This window comes from Gopherus evgoodei, chromosome 3, assembly GCF_007399415.2.
Source record: "Gopherus evgoodei ecotype Sinaloan lineage chromosome 3, rGopEvg1_v1.p, whole genome shotgun sequence".
In the NCBI taxonomy this organism is placed as follows: domain Eukaryota; kingdom Metazoa; phylum Chordata; order Testudines; family Testudinidae; genus Gopherus; species Gopherus evgoodei.
In genome coordinates, this window is record NC_044324.1 from 77053815 (window position 1) to 77077029 (window position 23215).

General features: G+C 42.0%; 1 protein-coding gene across 1 annotated transcript in view; it reads left to right on the forward strand.

The window, feature by feature from the left end:
- Window positions 1-23215, forward strand: part of ZNF292 (zinc finger protein 292) — a 67080-nt gene that overhangs the window by 18046 nt on the left and 25819 nt on the right. The window contains exons 2-4 of the mRNA XM_030555883.1: window positions 14866-15020; window positions 15552-15630; window positions 17088-17223. Coding sequence (XP_030411743.1) covers window positions 14866-15020; window positions 15552-15630; window positions 17088-17223 — 370 coding nt within the window. The remainder of the gene's footprint in view (window positions 1-14865; window positions 15021-15551; window positions 15631-17087; window positions 17224-23215) is intronic.

The window sequence follows — 23215 nt, forward strand, 5'->3', positions numbered from 1 at the left end:
ACGGTGACCAAAACAATAATCACTTTCATACAGTCATGGCTTTTGTGTTTATTTCAGGTCTGGTTCACATTATGGCGTATTAGTACATGTGTTTGCAATATAAAGAATTGCACAGTGATCTCCATTGTAGCCACAGACACAAAGCTAAAAGTGGGTGTGTGCTGAACCCAAAACTCCAGAGGAGGAGAATCAAACTCATGGGCCTTGTGTTCAAGGGGCAATGCTTAGTCCTCTAAGCCAGAGTCTGAGTGCATTACTTGCCAAGAAGTTCCTGAGGAAACAATAACTCTTAACCATTGCAAATTGTCTATAAGTTGACTTCCTAAAGCTTTTGGAGTGCATTAACTTTTGAAATGCTTCTAAACTGATCCTTGGCACTATTCAGTGGCTGATCATGGGGACAGTCCATATTTTACATTTCATCGGGGTCAGAGTCTTAGATTTTCTGTAGCTTTGCACCAAAAACATTGTTAGTCTGATAGTTATAAGCAGCTCACTTTAAAAGGCTGTATATCTGGGAACCCCTTAAGCAAATTAATTCCAATTTTTCACCACAAACTAGCTCCTCTTGTGGCTTACCAGTTTTCAAGACTGTTTCTCTATTCAGGCGGATATTAGAGCACTTTGATTATTAAAATCAGTTCCTCATTAGGGAGGCTGTGTCAGAGGGACCCTTTGACCAAATAACCCCAATTTACACTACCGTTGGCCCTGATGTGATACAGTGAGACAAAAGCACCACCACAGGTAAGGTTACATCAGGATTTATGTTTAACAGGGATGAAAAGATCTACAAAACCATCGTGAGTTAGAGTTTTAAAACGTTTGTTGTAGCTTGTACACTGTTTAAATTGATTTTTTTTTCTCTCTCTCTCTCTCTAGCAGTTGGGGAAGGGGGACTATAACTTGAAGTTTGCTGTGACTTTTGAAAAGGTTCACTTGAAATTTTCTGTAGTCTCTGTTGTAGAAAACTCATACTCCTATGCAATTTTGACAAATAATGGTTCTTTAAACAGTTTTTGTTAGAGTAGAAAAGCATGGAGAGATTTTAATTGTCTATTTGCATTAATTTATAACATTTCAAAGCTGACCCTTCCAAAACAAAAGTCTTCTCCGAAAGCCTGAGGCATACAAGAGTGATTCCTTGTTCTTTAAGAGTTAGTCCCCAGAAACCTGTGAAGAAATCTTCAATATGCTAGCCTTAAGCATTTAAATTTAGCAAAGGGTAATAGGTATACCACATTTTTCTACTGACCATTTTTATCTCCATTCTCTAGGTCCTGCACTTCTGAAAATAATCAATTATGGACCAATTCCACCTGTCGCTTCCCTAGAATAGTGGTTCTCAGCCTTTCCAGACTACTGTATTTCTTCAGTAGTCTGATTTGTCTTGCATACCTGCAGTTTCATCTCACTTAAAAACTACTTTCTTAGAAAATCAGACATAAAAATACAAAAGTGTCACAGCACATCATTACTGAAAAATTGCTTTCTCATTTTTGCCATATAATTATAAAATCGATTGGAATATATTGTGCTTACATTTCAGTGTGACACTTGAGCCTGTTTTTCACTTGTGAACCTTGTCTGAAGCCCGAGCTTTACCACCCAGGACTGAAGCATGTACCTTAGCGTCACAGGGGACCCTTGTGGCATAGGGCCCAGCCAGTTGCCATGCTTACTACATCCTAATGCCAGCCCTCCGGTTGTCACCACCTAAACCCGTCTCCCAACCTCTGTGGAGATGCAACCCCCAGGTTGAGAAACACTCATCTAAATGAGTTGAGTATCCCTGGAAGACCTCTGCATACTCCCCTGATTGAGAACTACTGCCCTAGAAGAAGTAGGGTGAAAGTTACTTTTTTTGATATATTTCAGTTTGCTAGGGCAGCAGTAGCAATACAAGATTGTACAGAGTGTAGAAATACTGAGGGAGCAGATATACAGAAAAGAGAGTACAAATGTTTTTTGGTCTAGTGATGCAGTGGTAACACTGCAGAGTTCAGTGCCAAGTGTCAGCAGTGCCTGGAGGAGGAGTTGAGGCAGTACACACGTGGTCTCTGGGAGGAGAAGCAGCAACCTGTTTTCCTTAGCTAGAGAAGGGAATCAGAAACCAAGACATTAGAGCAGTGGTCCCCAAACTTTTTCTGACTCTTCCCCCCCTTACCCTCATGGAACCTGTCTGCGCACCCGGACACACACAGACAGCGTGGGCCGGAGCCATGGTCCGGGGGCCGGTGTCCGGGGCCCGGGAGTGGTGCAAGGTTGGGTAGTGCACCCTCCCTGTCTCCCAGGCAGAGGCTGGCCCAGGTCCTGCCACACATCCCTACAGTGGCATATCCCCCACAGTTTGGGGACCACTGCCTTAGAGGAGGGTGGGAGTGAAGAGAAAGTGACATCTTAGCAGACCCTTGGAAAAAGAAACGACGGGAAAGAGAGGATTAATTTTAGAATGCATGAAACTGTTTCTAGTTTTCATCAGCCAATCTAAGTTTTGATTCAGAAACAGCTATAAATGTAATGTGTATGAACAATAATTCATTTTTATTACTGTTTTGGAACAAACATCAAGTGCCGATCTCCAGAAATGTATTAAATACAGATGGCTTTGGAGATGCACACAGTGCATGTTGAAGAAGATAAATTGTTTTTTTCTGCATAGCCAGTATGTAGATTTCAATAATTTGTAACAGTATGAATTAAAATTGTTTCAAGTTTTTGAAGGCATTATTCCTTAATGAGTATTCACATTTGTTTGTGTGTTGAAAGATGGTAAAGAACAAAAATTGGAAAAATAAAAAAGCCGACAAGGAAAATATAAATAAAGCTAATAGCCACCTCTCTGAATTCCAACGAATAAATGTAAAAAGCTAACCAGTTCCATAAACTTGAAACAAAGTGAGGGTGGAGAAGGGGAGATAATTTTGAATTCCAAATCAGAGTTTTTATGCAGACTCATCCGTCACCAAGGAGGAGGAATCATTCTCCAAAGCTGTCACCACTCAACAGGATGGTATAAATCAAAAGAGAAGCCTCTATCAGTATCTTCTTCAGCTTCCTAACTGGAAACACACCAGAAAAATCACATACTAAAAAAATCAAAAACAAAGAGTTATTTCATTACCAGAAGAAGAGGAACTGTGTAACCTGGACAAAGGAGAGGAGGAGGAGGAGAGACTGGATAGCCTGTTCCTTCTCCATTTATTTGAACTGTGATAAACTATTTCTGTATTAGAAATACTTGTGGGACAGATGGAAGAATATAGTGAAGGTTAAGAATTGGGGGCATAAGTACTTCCATTTCAAAGTCCAGAAAAGTTCTGTGCCTGTTCCTCCATTTAACATTTAAGGACTTTATAAAGACAAAATAGGAAGAAAACACAAGTAGTACAAGAAGTCCAAATGGAGAGCTTAAGAATTTGTATTCAGACCCAAGGAGAAAAAGAGCCCTTTTCCTTGCAAAATGTGGGTGCAGCTAGTCTTTTCATTACTAACATCAGAAGCAACTGTTCTTTCATAATAATGTGGTGGTGCAAAGTGTCTTTGTACCAAAATTAGTAATTATACACCTTTTCTACACCACCATATATGTAGGATGTTTTTGATCAGTGCATCCAGGCTTTTGTTTTACATTACTATAGTACTTGAATTACCTCCTGTTTTCTGTAGCAGAGTAACTCCTTCAATGTCATGGACAGGCTGTGGAAGTGGAAGACGACTTTAAAATCTCTTTAACAAGCGATCACATTTGGGACAGACATTTTGGATAATTTTCCAAAGTATATGAGGTTTAAATTGTCAAAGTGCTCTGATGGTATAAAGCTGGATTAAGGTGTATTATTATTTGTGCCACTGTAATGCATAGGAGCCCTAGTCATGGACTAGGACACTATTGTGCATAGGTGCTACACAGAACAAAAAAAACTCTAATTCTGAAAGTTTGCAATCTAAGAAAAGACCCAACAGATAAATAGAGATGGAGGAGTACAGTGAAACAATGAGACAGTGTTGCTCAGCATGATAGGCAGTGATCTCAACAGCCTAACCATTGTCAAGCCCCGTACACATTATGACATCAGGCCCTCTGTCTCCACCTCTGCCCCTGTATCATGGCCCTGTCCCTAGTGTAGAGGTGGCAAAGAGGCAGGGGCAGTACCATAGGGCTGCTTTCTCCACTCATGAATGGTGGCATGGTATCTGTCATGTCTTCCCCTCCACCCCCAAATGGGAGCAAGCAGGAGCATTCTTCTACCTAGAGAGGTAGGGCTGGCAGTGGGGGCAGAGGAGGAACAGGCACAGTATTTACCCCAGAAGCTGGGATGTTATCTGTTTGGGACTATGGGCTGTCCCCGCTGCATTCCTTCCCTATCTGCTACATCCAGAGTCCCCTTCTTGGGGTAGGGTAGGTGGTGCCTCCCAGAGCAGTGGGGCTTGGAATTTAATACTTACTTAGCTGCATGAGGTAGTTGAAACTATTGTTTTTAGGCTGTCTACTATAGCAGACACCACTGCATCATTTAGATGTGGATCATGGTTTTGGGTTTTACTTTGCAACCATGAGGGATAGACACTTTTTTTAAATGGAAGCTGAGTTTCCAAAGTCATGTGACTCAAGACCTGGTAATCTTGGCACAGTCATATAATGCCTTATCTTAATGTGGCCCTGCATACTATTAGTAGGTATATGTGTATGACCCTCTTAAGGACTGGATCAAAAATAGTAGCTTTTACACAGAAGCAGAGGGTGGTGAAGAATCGTGTGCGTGTGGAAAAATTATAACCAAATGCCTGTTTCCTATAGTTACTTGACTCCACAGGCAATAAAGGCAAATAAAGTGAATTTAGCCAGAGACTGACAACTTCTTAAAGTCCTGATAAAAACATAACTATCTTAAACACAGATAAGAGGCAGGTAGATGTTGAGAGTTTGGGAATGCATCAGAACATAGTTATGATTTGTGGGGTGACCTTAATTGTTCATTTCTATACTTCCTAATTTTCTTAAGTGTATAATAGATACAGAAATATTAAATAAAGAAAATACAACCTTAATCTTAAATTTCCAAGCACGGATGAGTGGGTGAGGTGTAGTTTTCTTAAGAACTACTGTACTAGCAAGGAGTTTTTAAAGCCTTAGAGTCATAGTTTAAAATCTGGACAGTGTTTAAGCATGAGCTAAATATTCTTTCAGGTACTACATGTCCCCTGCCAATTTGTGACTTTTATGACTGCATTCTTGTCTTGAAAATGTTTTCTTTCTTTTTTGCTTTGTGAAAGACCCATGGAAGAGGAGGAAACTAACTGAAATAAAAATAAGTGGAGAGCTCAAATTTAGCACTAACTCTTTTCTCTGTTACTGAATAACAGATTTAAGCTTTAAGTTTGGGATTTTAAATAGACATTAGTTATCTCCTTTAGCGTCACTGGTCTTGTCTGTTATAATTGGCTTTTCCTTCAGTATTATTATCCAAAAGATTTGCAATATAAAGATTAGAGTGCATTACAAGACTTAGAACATAAGAGCAATCGTACTGGGTCAGACCAAAGGTCCATCTGGCCCAGTATCCTGTGTTCTGACAGGTGTCAGAGTAACAGCCGTGTTAGTTTGTATCTGCAAAAAGAACAGGAGTTCTTGTGACACCTTAGAGACTAACAAATTTATTTGAGCATAAGCTTTTGTGGGCTTGTCTTCTGACAGTGGTTAATGCCGGGTGCCCCAGAGGGAATGAATAGAACAAGTAATCTCAAGTGATCCATCCCTGTCTCTCATTCCCAGCTTCTGGCAAACATAGTCTAGGGACACCATCCCTCCCCATCCTGGCTAATAGCCATTGATGGACCTCTATCCTTCATGAACGTATCTAGTTCTTTTTTGAACCTTGTTACAGTCTTGGCCTTCGCAACATCCTCTGGCATACAGTTCCTTGGACAGATTGCGATTGTGTGGGGGGAAAAAAATATTTCCTTTTGTTTGTTTCAGACCTTCTGCCTATTTTCATTTGGTGACCCTAATTCTTGTTATGTATTCCTTCTCATAACACTTCCTTATTTACTTGCCCTGCACCAGTTATTATTTTATAGATCCCAGTCTTATCCATCCATAGTCATTTTTTTCCATGCTGTATAGTCACAGTCTTATTAATCTCTCTTTATATGGAAGCCATTCCGTACCCCTAATAATTTTTGTTGCCCTTTTCGGAACCTCTTCCAATTCCAGTGTCTTTTTTTATAATTATTATTATTTTTGAGATGGGGCGACCACATCTGCACACAGTATTCAAGATGTGAATGTACCATGGATTTATACAGAGGCAATATGATATTTACTGTCTTATCTATCCCTTTCTTAGCGAGTCCCAACATTCTATTTGCTTTTTTGACTGCCTCTGCACACTGAGTGGATGTTTTCAGAGAACTATACACAATGACTCCAAGATCGCTTTGACTGGTAACAGCTAATTTAGACCCCATCATTTTATATGTATAGCTGGGATTGTATTCCAACATACATTACTTTGCGTTTATCAACATTGACTCAATTTGTGATCCACTATAACCCCTAGGTTCTTTTCAGCGGTACTGCTTTCTAGCCAGTTACTCCACATTTTGTAATTGTACATTTGATTTCCCCCCCCCCTTAACTAAAGTGAAGTACTTTGCACTTATCTTTATTGAATTTCAACTTGTTGAACTCAGCCCAATTCTCCAATTTGCCAGGCTTGTTTTGGATCTAATCCTGTCCTCCAGAGTGCTAGCAATCCTCCCAGCTTGGTGTCATCTGCAAATTTTATATGCATATCCGCCACTCTGTTATCCAAGTCATTAATTAAATTATTGAACAGTACTGGACCCAGGACTGACTCTGCAGGATCCATTAGGTATGCGTTCCCAGTTTGCCACTTGGTAATCTGATTTCAGTGTACAAAAGTGGGGAGGGGGAGAGGCTGATGGAAATGGAAGATCTCTGCTTGAATTGTTGCAGAAAATTAGACACTCCATATTCAGTCCAGTTTCTGATTTTCACATCTGAAAAATATAGTGATTATATTTCTTAAATATAACATGCATACCACGTTTATATTTACAGAATGGTTTTGTTTTGTCTGAATTCACAAAAGTCATTAACTATTAAAGTATAATACATGTTTGTGGTTTCTTTATAGTTTATTAACTCAAGTGGCCAAATTAATCTGTTTTGTTTTTGCAGCCAACAAACATCTTCGCATCTTCTGGACTGAGGCAAAGTATAAGAAATTTCAGCCCCAAAGGAAGCGGGGGGGGGGAGGGGTATAACTGAAAAGAGGGTTTTAATATGGAACGGTGCTTTTGACCTTAACTACAACTTCACTACTGCAGCACTGTAATTTTGAGCAAATAATGTTGATCTGTATTCTGTGCTTTCTAGTAAACAACTTTGAAAGTGGAAAAGCACTACAGATCTCGTGAGCCTAATCATCTTCCAGCTGTGCATCCTACAATTGATCTTGTGTATCCCTTCAAGCCTTCATGTAAACATTCTGATTTTTACTCAAAGCCTGCAGAAGATAAATGCAGAGAATGTTCAGGAATATCTGTTTAAAGATACATTTTCTGTAGTTAAGTTCATACATGCAACACTTGTCAGTTACACAACGTAAATCTACTTGCTGTATCCTAGTATCTTTCCTTTCACAAGTTGTATAGCTGAAATAAAATGCTGTTAATTCCCACATTCAGCAAAATTGATTATACCTGTACTCTGACCATGATACCTTGGCTGGTGAAAAGCCTATCCTTCTTAGAGAGAGGAGGATATCTTCATGAGACTTGATGGGTGGAAACAGAAACCCATCTCTTCATTGTCATATATGCAAGGTAGACATAAGTCATTTAGATGGGCGTTACCAAGCATATCTAGATTTCAAAAGTGTGGCTGTAAAGTCAAAGAAATATTGCTAATATATTTGGCATGCAGTATTTGATAGTTTGAGACTGATGCATGGAAAGCATTGCAGTGTGTTAACTTGGGCAGTACTAGACATAAATAATGCTGGATATCTTTTGCAGGTTGGTAAACGTAATGATAGTTTCACAGTGGGTGAGGGAGAAGAGAGAGATGTGCATCACTGAGCAAACCACAGTGAATTCACCAGATCTCGCATTTTTCTCTCATACTTATTTTGAGAATTGGGGAAACTTAGGGCTTGTCTTCATGTACAGTGCTGCAGCAGCAAAGCTGTACCATAATAGCATTTTAATGAAGACGCTACTAAGGGCTTGTCTATACTGCCACGCAAGGTCTATGTAAGATACACAACTTACATGACTAGCGTAGCTGAAGTGGACATACTTACATCTCCTTACCGTGGTGTCTTTGCTGAGGTAAATCGACAGCTGATGCTCTCCTGTCGACTCTGCCTACACTACTTCTTCTGGTGGAGTACCAGAGTCGACAGGAGAATGCTCAGCGATATATCAACCCCTGCTGGATCAATCGCTGACCGCCGATCCAATGGATAGTGTAGACAAGCCCTAAGTCAATGGAGTAGTTTCTCACGTCAAAAGAACTAGCACCGCTCAGGGAGATAGATTATGTCAATGGGAGAAGCTCTCCTGGCGACATATCACAGTCAACATGGGAGGGTTATGCCAACATAACCCATGTGGCTTGGGTGTGAATTTTTCACAATCCTGAGTGACAAAGTTATACCGATATAGGTCTGTAGTTTATACTTGACCTCAGTTTACTGATGAATACGTTTTTATTTGTTTCCATTTTGTACCAAGAAAAGGGAGCTGGGTTGATCAACTTCTACTAAACCTCTGTATATAGCATCTGAAATTTAATTCCACAACCCCAGTTTGTGCTTGTTTTATTAATCAGTGATAATATATCATTGTCAATACAGCTGTTTTTTTTACACGAAAGATATGCAGGCCTTTTCAATAATGCCGTCTCCCTCCCCCCCACCCCCATTTTCGAACATAATATTGTAAAACACTCAGTTGAAACTTCATGTTTTTTTTAATTTGAATAAAAATAAACATTAGCCTTGACATTTCTCAGTTTTTGAATCTGTATCATTTTTTCATTTGTGTGTTTTCACTTGTGTAGCCCAAATGAATTAGATCTTAAAGAGAGAGCAGGGGTGGAGGGGAGGGAATTAGGTCTATAAAATACTGTTTTGAAAAACTAATTCAAATTAAAGGTCCAGGATAAATGTCAGGTCTAGATTTAAATGTCAGCTATGCTATATGAGTAACTTTATCCACGAAGTTTCATAAGTAGGCATAGCCACGTTGGTCATAAAACTATCCAAGGACTAAATGCAGACCCCCAAATGGATGTTAATTACAATTATATCATCTTGCCTGGCTCCTCTCTCCTGCTTAGTTAGCCTTGCTCTCTTCCCTTCTGCCTTTTTACTCTCCAGCTCTCTCGTTGTGCCTATCATACTGTGCCCAGTAGCGCTTCCACAGCGGTACAGCTCTCCAAAATAGCAGCAGTAGAGTGGAACAGATACAATCCAATTCAGTTTCACTCTTCTAGTGGGGAAATGCCCCATCCTGGAGCGATGAATCTTTACTACTGCAGGCAGAGTAGAAATTACATTTTTCATTCCCTTTTAAATAAAGTGTGGAAGAACACTAAGACTTAGTCTTTACGGGTCTTTATTGCCAGTGTTAGGGAACCTACATTTAAAACTCTGTTCGAGCTAGAACAGTTCTTAACAGTTTTGGTCCCCTAGCGTGGTAGGGCTCTAGGTTAAGCAACATAGTTTAGCCCTATTCACGCAATGCTTCAAACTGTTAAATTGTTCTAGGACCGTTTTATGCTACACTTGAAATAGCCAAGGTAACAAATTTCAGTGCAATTATTCCCATCAGCTTTAAAAAAAAAAAAAAAAGGACACTGCAGTTTATAGTATAGATGGGACGATTGGAATGTTAAAAATCACTAGTTATAACTTATTTAGGAAAGATCGAGTAGGCAAAAGGGGAGGTGAAGTGACAGTCTATCAAAAATGGCATTGCTTTTTTTCTGAGTCACTGATAACTCAGAAGAAAATGATCTTATATTCTTATGGATTAATGTTCTGCACATAACTTGGGGTACTAGATGATGTCTGCTTTGGACCACTAAAACACACTCTATATCAGGATGGACAGCTCCCTGAACATCTATCTTTGTGTAGGAAAACAATCTGTTATAATGGAGAACTTCAGTCTGAATGATGTATATACTGGAGGTTTCATGCTGCAAGTACACAAACATCCTTGGAATTTCTAGAAATGGCAGATGACTTTTTTTCATATCTCCATCAACCAGTACAAGGAAGTCTATTTCAGACCAAACATTGACAAATACAGACTAATTGATCTCATGAACTAAAAATCAGGTTAGATTAAATTTATTTGCAAACGAAATAAAGTCAAAACAGTAATATACATACTTGGTGCTTTAAAAGCACTAATTGCACAAAGTTGAAAATGATTATGAGCTGAGAGAGAGAATTTAAGCAGTAAACTGCTAATGATAATTAAGAGCTCTTTAAGAACATTTTACTAGATGCCCAAAAAGCCAATAAAGAAAGAAAAGGCTACACTGGTTTAAAATAACAGCGTGGTGTAAAGGGAAGAGGTGTGTGTGTGTGTGTGTGTATAAATATAAAACAAATAGGTAAAAGGGAAACTGATAGTATAGGTTAGATGCTAGGAAGCATAGAAAATTGGTAAGAAAAATTGGTAAAGGACTAAAAGGGAGAACTGTGGCCAGCAGAGTTCAAGACAATAAAAAGGAGTTTTTAAAAGTATTCCTTTCATTTTTTTATACAAACAGTGGAATTGGTCCATTACTATATGGTCATTGTAGAATTGTTAACAATAATGCTGAAAAAGCAGAAGTGTTCATTAAATACTTCTTTTCAGTGTGCAGGGGGAGGAAGCAGATGATTATCATATAATTATGATAACATATTCCCCACACTAACCGAACTAAGGGTGGTGATAGACATTTTTAAATATCCAGTCCACATCACTTGCATTTAGGAGTTCTGAAAGAGCTGACCTCGGAGGTCTTGCGGCTAGTAATGTTGATTTTCAATATGTCCTGAAACATGGGAGAAGTTCCAGAGCACTGGAAGAGAGCTAATATTGTGCCAGTATTTTTAAAACAGTAAATGGGATGACCTGGATAATTATACGCCTGTCAGCCTGACTTTAATCCTGAGCAAAATAATGGAATGGCTGATATGAGACCTGACTGGTAAAGAATTAAAGGAGGGTAATAGAATTAATGCCAGTTAACATGGGTTTATAGAAATAAGTCTTATCAAATTAATTGGATCTATTTTTAGTCAGACTACATAGTTGATTGATAATGTAATAGTGTTTAATGTAATATACTTAGATTTCTTGCATGACACTTTAATCAATAAACTAGAACGATACAAAATCAACATAGCACACATTAAATAGATTCAAAATTGGTTAAATTATAGTTTCTCGGAATGTAATTATAAATACAGAATCATTGTTGAGTGGCTGAGTTTCTAATCGGGTCCCCCAGGGACAGGGTTTTGGCCCTGTGCTATTCAATATTTTTATCATTTGACTTGGAAAAACACAAAATCATTAAAGATAAAGTTCTCAGATGATACACAGGTACAATAGTAAGTAGGGTAGAGAACAAGTCACAGATGCAGAGCAATCTGGACTGATTGATAAGATTTGCACTAGCAAACTCTGCTTCAGTAAAGTCAAATGTATAAGGACAGGAATCGGGATTCTATCCTGAGAAGTAATGCTGAAGAAGACTTGTGGGTCTTGGTGAATAATCCACTGACAAGGAGCTTTCAATGCAACATTGTAACTAACCAAAATGGCCAATGCAATTCTTGGAGAGAGATATATAATATATATAAAACAGGGAAATATTGGTAGGAGCAGAGAGGTTATATTACCTCTTTTTTGGCACTGGTGCGACTACTTCTGGAATATTGTGTCCAGTTCTGGTGTCTACAGTTCAAGAAGCATGTTGAAAAATTGGAGAATGTTCAAAGAGCTAGAAGAATGACTAATAGGTTGGAAAACGCACCTTATAGTGAGAGACTGATTTCCCAGAGTCTCTTTAGCTTATCTAAGAGAAGGTTAAGAGATGGCTTGTTCATAGTCTAGAAGTACCTCCTTGGGGAACAAATCTAATATAGCGGGCTCTTCAGTCTAGTACACCCATAACAAGAACCAGTTGCTGGCAGTAGAAGCTAGACAAATTGACTAGAAATAAGGTGCAATATTTTAACAGTGAGAGTAAGTCATCATTAGAAGAATTTACTAGTGCTTGTGGAGGAGAAACTTTGAATCAAGATACAAACACCGTTAGTGGACCTGAAGCAGGCATTAATTCAGAGAAGTCTCCCATAGCCTGTGTTGTACAGGTCAGAGTAGACCAGTAGTTCTCAAACTTTTGTACTGGTGACCTCTTTCACATAGCAAGCCTCTGAGTGCGAACCCCCACCCCAACACACACACACACACACACACAAAAAACAGTTTTTTAATATATTTACCACATTATAAATGCTGGCAGCAAAGCAGGGTTTGGTGTGGAGGCTGACAGCTCGTGACCCCCCCCCCCCATGTAATAACCTTGTGGAGAACCCCTGGACTAGACAATCACAGCAGTCTCTTCTAGCATTAAAGTCTGTGAATCTAATGTTAATGAAATTCTGGTGGTTTCATTAAAAATGTTTGTTTGAATAGACAACTTTTTAAATGTTCAAATGGTAATTGCTGTTAAGTTTTTGCCATCTCAGAAACACTGAGTGGATATAGTGAGCCACTAAATCACATGTAAATAAGCTTTAAAATAAAAATCCGTATGGTAAAATTTTTTAAGCTTTCTTCTGAATCCTTTAATTATAGAGGGGAGATGCTAGCAGCCCCTATATTTTAGTTGCCTGCATTTTCCATTATAAGGATTTTTATGTACTTTTGTTCGAGAAACTCTATCAATTGCATACAGCAGACCTTTGATATTCTGCAGGGCGAATCCTCTGATGCCATAGAAATGCCTTTTCTTTGTCCCATGAAATTCCATTGAGGTTTAGTTTAGTTGGAGAGTGTTAAAAAGTAAATCAATCATCTGTGTGTCAGGAAACATCTACCAGCTTGCCCAAATCAGAGGGTGCACTTAGGCTAGGCTAATGCTGCACAGCTCGCAAAGCAGCAGCTTCAACACTGAGAACACCTAGAAAGCTGCCAGAGCATTTGTAACAGTATAGGGGTAAGACAGATCCAAGCTTGGTTCCCCCTGAACTTAGAGCCCAGTTTCCTACCACCACCTCCAGCCTCTGGTGGGCACCAGATGGGGCAGGAGCTACTTTATATCTGGGGATTGGGAAGAGATACACGAATCTGGTTCCACCCATAAACCCCCCAGATTCAGCACAGACCCCCCCAGCAGCCTATTTTTGCCCCTCTAGGGGGCCATGTGGGATAGGAGCCCCTCCTCTCCGCAACCATTCTGTGGAACCAGCACATGGTGCTTGCAACCCATCTCCTTTCTGGAATAACAGCCTTCTTTTGCTGCCATCTAATGTGGTTAGTCCTGTAGTTCAATTGGTAGCAGTGCTAAAGGCTAAGGTTTCAAACCCTGTTGATGGTCCATGATGGGGAAGTCATTACAATTGTATTTAATAAAAATACTATGTTAAAATGTTGTTTAGGTTATAAAGTCAGGCACATGGAAGTTAGGAAAGCCAGATTTACAATTGCACATGAAATCATAATTTGGTCCCCTTGTGCAAATGCATTATGATGCAATCTTTAATTACAGGATCATGTATTATTTTTTCCAGAGCCATTGCACAGATTGGATGCCCGGGGTAACAGTGCATTGTAATCCAATGATTTTCTCCCTTCTGTGGCAAGCTAGAGAGCCACAGGCAGCTGTAGGCAGGTCTTGGCAGGATACAGAATTATAAAACAAAAGTTTGAGTGCCTGGCTGCAGCAAAATGGCAAATTCAGCTAAAAAAATTCTGAATTCCGTAGTGTCTTGGGAAAATGCCAAATGCTGCAGCTGTAGAATTGCAGAGGCCACAAACCCTAACTAATATGAAAGGGGCAGTTATGCCTCTTCTGTTGTTTCACCCTCTCTTCAGACTTGGGTGGGCATCACTTCAATAGATCCTGTTTAGAACATATTGTAAGTATTCCTGTGTCAAATAGGAAGTGAATTTGAATCCTGGTTGGCTAATGTCATGGGATTCATGCATTATATTTTTAGAATCCATGTTGTCAAGTCAGCTTTCCTTCTAGGACAGACAGCGTTTCTGTTAAATGGCACACGTAAATGGGCAGAAGAGAGGATGCAGACTCCTGAGAAACAGATCCCTCAGGGTAGGGAAAGTAAGGAAATGGCTAAAATTTCCAGACTTAGTTGCCTTAGATACCCACCCCACCTAGGCTTCTGAATAAGTGAACTTCCAAACCCATAGTTTTGCACCCCCAAAAAATCTGGCTGCCCGTATACATTCCCTATTATGGATTTGCTGTTTAGCTTTAGACATGTACTTTTTAAAATGTTGGCCTTGAATAGTCAAGTTTTAAAATGTTGCTAAACTGTAGTATATGGACTGAGGAGAATGAGAAGGTCAGAGTCTAATCAATTTTTATTTCTTCAGATAAGCATAATTTTGAGTTTCAGATACGTTTTCATAAAATCCTCTTGCTGAAGGCCTAAAGAAAGCATTATTTAATTAGAAAGTACCTTATCATACCAAGAACATACAGATGGACTAGCTAAGGAGGAAGAAGGTATAAATCTGGGAATCACTATTGTTGAATATATTTTGTGATCACTTTATGTTCTGCCTTTTAAACAGACGCTCCTAGAATATGCAGAAAAGTGGAAGACATCAGAAGATCCCTTGCCATTGTTGCAGGTATATACAGTGGCAATCCGAAGCTACGTGAAAGCACGACCTTACCTTACCTCTGAGTGTGAAAAAGTAGCCTTTGTGCTTGAACGCTTAGCACTGTGAGTATATTTTCAATGATTTGGATACTGTGTTTAGATAACTTATTTTTAAGCCATTTGCACTGGCTACCTGATCATTTCTGGCCTGAATTTAAGAGTTGGGTTTGATCCATAGGACTGGGGACCTTGCTAGTTGGGAGACTGCTTCTCCCACTGCTACTCTCTCTCAGTTATGATTGACAGAAGCACCCATTCTTAGTTTGAAATAGGCAGAGTCTGTTGACCTCGAGGGCACACTGCAAGGTACATCTATTTACTTGGACGGGTTGGACTTTTGAGGGAAATCTGATTTGTGTATAGGTGAGGAGTTTGATGTTCTGCAGATAGTTATTTGTTATAATTTCTTGCAAAGCACCTACACCCTTGAATAATGCCCCTTTTTATTTTTTGTATAGATTTAATAAATAAGCTATATTTTTGTGGATTTTAAGCAGAAAAATAGATAATGGCTCTTGAAAGACAAGTTGGGTGTAGTGGTTTTTTAATGCAGTCTCAGAACTATGTGAATTAATACTCGTATTTGACTTTCAGAAGCTGTGTTGAACTTTTACTTTGTCTGCCTCTTGAATTACCAGAAAATCAATGGGAAGAGTTTCAAGCCTTTGTACAGGTGAGAGGTTTGGTTTTTTTATATAAAGAAAAATAGTAAGAAAAGATGGGATCACCAGCTTTTAAAAAACAGTTTAGGAACCTTGGGAGCATTGAGTCACATGAATTAAAATTAACTCTGTTTGTTTCCTGTGGGAGAAAGTCATTCAGCTGGAAGTTATTTGTGCTATTAGGTAATTAAGTTGTCAGTCACATCTTTCTGTATGAAATAGTTGATATGCCAGCTTTGTAGACAAAGTTTGTTAGGGTGAAAACAAAATGAACCTCTAGTCCCATCTGTTGAGAAATACTTTAAGGGATGCTCAAAGAAGGAAGGATGTGTGTTCCTCTTAATAAGATCAGTGTTCTATGACCTGCTGAAATAGCTAGTGTGACAAAGTTCCTCCTCTACCTTGGTGGGTCCTGCGCTTATTTGGCAGATTTGCTCACCTCAGTGATCTTCCCCACAGTCTAGGTCAACTTCTCCTGTGTCTGATCAGGAGTTGGGAGGTTTGGGGGGAACCCGGGCCCACCCTCTACTCTGGGTTCCAGCCCAGGGCCCTGTGGATTGCAGCTGTCTATAGTGCCTCCTGTAACAGCTACATGACAGCTACAACTCCTTGGGCTACTTCCCCATGGCCGCCTCCAAATACCTTCTTTATCCTCACCACAGGACCTTCCTCCTGGTGTCTGATAATGCTTGTACTCCTTAGTCCTCCAGCAGCACACCCTCTCGCTCCCAGCTCCTCACATGCACTTCCTCTCCTCTGGCTCCTCCCCCGCCTGACTGGAGTGAGCTCCTTTTTAAACCCAGGTGCCCTGATTAGCCTGCCTTGATTGGCTGCAGGTGTTCTAATCAGCCTGTCTGCCTTAATTGGTTCTAGCAAGTTCCTGATAACTCTAGTGCAGCCCCTGCTCTGGTCACTCAGGGAGCAGAAAACTACTCACCTAGTGACCAGTATATTTACCCTCTACCAGACTCCTTTACCCCACTGACATGGGTCTGTCACACTAGCCTTTTCTAATTGAATTTTTGTAAATATTTAACCATATTACAAAAGACTGCCATCTGTCAATATGTATTTTTACCAATGAATTTAAGAGTATTTTGTTGTTCAAAAGGGTTACTTCATGGCAGAATGATAATGACCTTGATTATTTTAAAGACCGCATCCCAGTTGTTCAATAGGTATAGTAGTGCTAGAATCCCAATACAAAAAAAAATTCTATTTTGAAGCCTATCAAAATTGTACAAGGTGGACATTATAACACTTATTGTACTTAAACTGAAGCTTTAAATAGTCTACATATAGGGATTAGAAATTACTGTAATAAGTCTTTTAGAATTGATGTTTTACAAAAGGGGACAGGTTTTACTTTTGAAGTTTTCCTCTCAAGTTTAAAAAAAAATCTGAGTGCATATGGTTTTCCGTCATTTGTCATTGCCATCGTCATGAAATATCTAACACTTTTCTTTAGGTGGCTCATGAAAAGTTGATGGAGAACGGTAGCTGTGAATTGCATTTTTTAGCTGCACTTACTCAAGAGAAGGGTGTGTGGAAGAATCCAGTGTTGTGCAGTATTCTTTCCCAGGAACCACTGGATGAGGATAAAGGTAAATTTACAATGGCATAAGAAAAAATAAGCCTCTCCAATTATTTAATGAATTCACTTTCTTAACAAATATACAAATAGTGCTACAACATTACTGCTTTGTATATAGCGTTGCTGTAGTTGAAGATCTTTTGCCATTTCCTTTACAAAGTCCGTTGTGTGGGATTTGTAACCAGGCTTTTTTCTGATAGGGTAAAAGTAGGTACTCAGGTAGCCAAGCTGAATGTACTTAAATAAATTGTCCATATGTAAGTAAATCAAAGACACAACTATAATTTTTTTACTACCATATGTTTAATAGAATACTGAAACCATTACCTCACTTAAAAAACCACATTTAAGAAACCACTACTAACACACTACAGATTTAAGTGATTGCAGTGATTTGAATCTTTCCTGAGAACTGGGACTCTATTTGAAATACAAATATATTTAAAAAAAAAAAAAGTAAGCATTGGTATGGCATTTGAGAACCCTGAGCAGGTTTAAGGTGAATGGATTTTTCTGGCTTCTTCTGCAATACCTATTTTAGCTATGGTTATGCAGTAAAGCTTTTTCCTTTTTTGAAGTTCAGACACCGGGAGAGAGAAACTCAACTTCTGTTACCTGTAAATATGTGCTGTAGCTCCATTAGATAGAGTTTTGTATTTCACGTTTATTGGTACAGTAATAGGTTACAACTGTGTTATAGGTAGCACTGTGAATCAGATATATTGAAAAGTAAATTTTATGCTACTTTTCATCTTTTAAATGTTAAATGACAGGTATAATATTAGAAACATCCACTGATGGATTCACGTGGTCTCTTTAAAATTAGCAAAGGGTCCTGTGGCACTTTATAGACTAACAGACGTTTTGGAGCATGAGCTTTCGTGGGTGAATACCCACTTCGTCAGATGCATGTAGTGGAAATTTCCAGGGGCAGGTATATATATATGCAGGCAAGCTAGAGATAATGAGGTAGTTCAATCAGGGAGGATGAGGCCCTGTTCTAGCAGTTGAGGTGTGAAAACCAAGGGAGGAGAAACTGGTTCTGTAATTGGCAAGCCATTCACAGTCTTTGTTTAATCCTGAGCTGATGGTGTCAAATCTGCAGATGAACTGAAGCTCAGCAGTTTCTCTTTGAAGTCTGGTCCTGAAGTTTTTTTGCTGCAGGATGGCCACCTTAAGGTCTGCTATAGTGTGGCCAGGGAGGTTGAAGTGTTCTCCTACAGGTTTTTGTATATTGCCATTCCTGATATCTGATTTGTGTCCGTTTATCCTTTTCCGTAGTGAAATTTCCACTACATGCATCTGACGAAGTGGGTATTCACCCACAAAAGCTCATGCTCCAAAATGTCTGTTAGTCTATAAGGTGCGACAGGACCCTTTGCTGCTTTTACAGATCCAGACTAACATGGCTACCCCTCTGATATTTAAAATAAGACACACTTTGTGGCCAGGATTCGTATTTTGTTCACATGATACACCTGCTAATAACACATAGTGTTTGTATTGTTTGCATGTTCTCTCTGACTCTCTCTCCCCATTATAAAGTCAAAACTAGTCTATTATGTTCACTTGTAGACTTTCTGTAGTTAAGACTGAGGCTCACTTTCTATTTAAGCAATTTTGTCCCCCACTCTAAAATCACCTAAGGTTCTTTACGTTTTGGATTTGCATGTGTGCTCAATGGCATTAGAATTGTTGCTAAATTTGAGAATATTCATGGAAGTTCTTGAGAGATTTGAACTTTTGAAAAAAATATGAGATTATTGTATTTTGAAAATTCTTCTAATACTTTTTTGCCACGTGTCTCACAAATCGTTTGTCTTAGAAACTTCATATGAGGTTTAATTGAAAGATCTTGATTAAATATGATGCTGGTACCAATTTTGAGACTGAGGCACATTTGCCAAACGACTTAGATATGACAGAATGGTGAGCCTGGCTCCAGTTAATTTTTAAAAGGCTGGAGTCCTGAGCTTGCTTTAAAGAGAGCCTCTTGCCTTTTTTCTTCAAATGTGTAAACTAAGTTCTTCGAGTGCTTGCTATATCGATTCCAATTAGGTGTGTGCACACTGCGTGCACGCTCGTTGATAGATTTTTACCCTAGCAACTCTCAGTGGGTCGGCTGGGCGCCCCCTGGAGTGGCGCTGCTATGGCGCTGGATATATACCTCTGCCAACCCAACGGCCCTTCAGTTCCTTCTTACCGCCTGTGTTGGTCGTTGGAACAGTGGAGCGCTGCTTAGCTGATCTCCACCTCCCTAGCTACTCGTAGTTCTTTTATTAATTCTCATGTATATAGTTATAAATTCTATAGTTATAGTTAGTTTTATTCATTCTTCGTTATAGTTAGTGTATATAATTGAGAGGGGTTTGGGGATTAGTCCCTTCCCCGCGCCCGGTACCGGGCGCGGGGCCCGGCCCGGTTCGCCAGGCTTCAAACAGTGCTCGACATGCCACAGGCCGATGCCAATGGGAGATCCCCACGACTCTTGCCTTAAGTGCCTCGGGGAATCCCACCTTTCCAATAAGTATCGAATCTGTAAGGCCTTTAAGCCCAGGACGAAGAAGGAGCGGGACTTTTGTCTGAAGCAGCTCCTGATGGAGGCAGCTCTTACTCCTCCTCCCTCAGCACCAAGCGCTGGACAGTCCACATCAAGCAGAAGCGTCTCTTTTGCACCGGATCGAGCCGGTACTGCTAAGGCACCTTGGCACCGACTGTCGCTGGCACCGTCGTCTGCTCGACACCGTTCCCTCTCCGCGGGTTAAAAAGCATAAGACTCCTGCGGCTCCCATGCCACCTGCACCGCAGTTGGAGCACCCGCCTAAGTTGGACTGCCCGGCACCGCCACCTGCTGCTGCACCGACAGCTTCAGCACTGTCGAGTCCCACAAGGGCCATCGAGTCCGGTGCCTGAAAGCTTCCCGGCGCACGCCGTGGTTGAACTCACTATTCCCTCCACGCCAGAGACTTTTTCTACAGCGAGAGAGCTGATCGCGCTGATGGAGTCTGCGCTGCCTCAACTCCCGGCACCGTCGGTGAGGGTCATTCAATCAGTAGGCAAGCCTGCCCTGCTGAGGCCCCCCTCTGTCGGCACCGTCAAGAGGCACCGATCATGGTCCCACCGGCGCTCTCGGTCCCGTCGCCGATCACGGTCCCGATGCCGCTCGCAGTCCCTGCACCGTTCTCTATCTCGGTACCGGTCACACTCGCGGCACCGCTCAGCGTCCCGTTTGCTGGCCCCATACTCTCGGCATCAGTCCAGTTCCCGGTACCGTTCCCAGCACCACGCCTCTCGCAGCCGCTCCAGACGTTGAGCCTCCAGATCCCGGTCAACCTCCCAGCACCGCTCTGGTCGCAGGTCCCAGTCTTGTTCCTGGTATCGGTATGGCAACCAGTACCGCTCTCCGGTGCCACACAGGGAGAGGTCGTTTAGAGACGGAGACCCTTCCCAGGGTTTTTCAGCACCTCCGTGGCCATCTCGTCACACATCTGTGTCATCTCACGTGGACAGTGCTTCCTATGCACAGGACCGTGACTCAGATGTGCCCGGACGTGTCTTCCAGGAGACCCAGGCCTAGGAACAGGGACCCCATCAGTGGTCATTCTGGACACCTTGGGCATACCATCAAGCCCAAGGTGCGCTTCCAATGCCATCCCACTCCACACCATTGGAACACTGGGTGCCGGAGGCAACGGTCAGCCGCCCCCCTCCCCCCAGTACAGAGGAGGCTCTCATTCAGCCGTCAGTGTCTCAAATTCCACCTGAGACAGACGTTACTCAAGAACAGGAGCCCACGCAGGACCCTCTTGTCCCTGGCCTTTCCTGTTCCTCTTCCCAAGATGAAGCGGTGGCAGGGACATCCTCCTCGGGCCCTCCTCCAATTGACCTGCGGGCACATCAGGACCTCCTGAGGTGGGTGGCCCTGAATATGAATCTTCAGGTGGAGGAGGTCCTGGAGATAGAGGACCTGGTGGTGGATATCCTGTCAGCTGACACCCCCACAAGAGTGGCCTTGCCGTTTATCCGTACGATACAAGCAAACGCCGATACCATCTGGCAGTCTCCAGCATCTATTACGCTCATGGCCAGGGGATTGAGCGGAAGTACATGGTACTTCTAAGGGGTATGAATACCTGTTAGTGCATCCTGCTCCCTTGTTGTGCAATCAGTCAATGCAAGGGAGTGCCATGGCCAGCAAGCTCCTGCTCCAAAATCAAAGGAGGCTAGGCGCATGGACTTATTGGGCCGCAAGTTATACTGTACTGGGGGCAAACCAGCAAGCCCTGCTCAGCCGGTACAATTATAACACCTGGATGGCGGTTGAGAAATTCAAGGAGTTCATTCCCCAAGATTCCCGCCCAGAGTTTGCTGCCCTTTTGGAGGAAGGGAAGAAGGTGGCGAGAACTTCTCTCCAGGCCTCCCTGGACGCAGCTGACTCCACAGCCAGGACCCTGGCTTCAAGTGTCGCCATGAGGCAGATATCATGGCTTCAGGTGTCAGGCCTTCCACCTGAGTTACAAACCACCATACAGGACCTGCCATTTGACGGTCAAGGCCTATTCTCTGAAAAGACGGACCCCAGGCTGCAGAGCCTTAAGGACAACAGGGTCATCATGCGCTCCCTCGGGATGCACACCCTGGTGACTCAGCACGGGTCCTTCCGTCCCCAGCCTCACCACCCTTATCCCCTGCCTAGACCAAGATAAGACTTTGACAGAGGGCACAGCTGAGGCAATCGTAGACTGCGGTCTGGACCGCAAGGGGGCCAGAATCAGGGTCCCTCCAAACCGCCTACAGGGCCAAAGCCAAACTTTTGAAGGTGCGCCAGAGGACGGTGTACCAGTTCCTTTCCAGGATCCTTTCCCTCCTTTTTCCAACCGCCTCTCCTTTTTCTTCCCTGCATGATCCCAGCTAACTTCAGATCGTTGGGTCCTATGCACAGTGGAACTTGGGTACCACCTCCAATTTATTTCACCCCCCCCCTTCCACTCCCCACACTCGTCCCTCTTCAGGGACCCCTCTCACGAGCAGTTTCTCTTACAAGAGGTGCGCACACTTCTTACCATGGGAGCCATAGAGGAAGTACCAGAAGACGAAAGGGGGAAGGGGTTTTACTCCCGCTATTTCCTAATCCCCAAGGCGAAGGGAGGTCTCAGACCTAACCTAGACTGCGAGAACTCAACAAATTCATGATAAAGTTGAAGTTCTGCATGGTATTGCTGGGGACCATCATCCCAGCCTTGGATCCCGGAGACTGGTATGCCGCCCTCGACATAAAGGACGCGTATTTTCACATAGCCATTTATCCTCCACACAGGCAGTACCTCCGGTTTGTAGCCAACCATCAGCATTTCCAATTTACGGTCCTACCGTTTGGCCTCTCTACAGCACCGAGAGTATTCACAAAGTGCATGGCTGTAGTCACCTCCTCCCGCCACCACCGGATACACATCTTTCTGTATCTGGACAATTGGCTCATCTGAGGGACTTCCGAGACGGAAGTCACCCCTCATGTAGGCATCGTCAAGGACCTATTCACACGTCTATGCCTGATGATCAATACAGAGAAATCCACTTTGGTTCCCACACAGAGGATAGACTTCATTGGGGCCATCTTGGACTCCAGTCTCGCCAGAGCCTGCTTACCACCGACTCTGTTTCAGGCAATGGTAACAAGTATCCAAATCCTACAGAACTTCCCAACGACTTCGGCTCACACTTGTCTCAATCTCTTGGGTCATGTGGCTTCCTGCATGTTCGTGACCAAACACGCCAGGCTATGCCTCCGTCCCCTTCAAGTTTGGCTCAACTCGGTGTGCCACCCAGGCAGAGACGCCATAGACATGATAGTCACCATTCCCCCGAGCATCTTAGGCTCCCTCGACTGGTGGCTGACGCCTTTCCTGGTGTGTGCAGGGATGCCGTTCCATCCACCTCAGCCTTCTATGTCCCTGACGACGAACATGTCATCTCTCGGCTGGGATGCTCACCTCGGACATCTT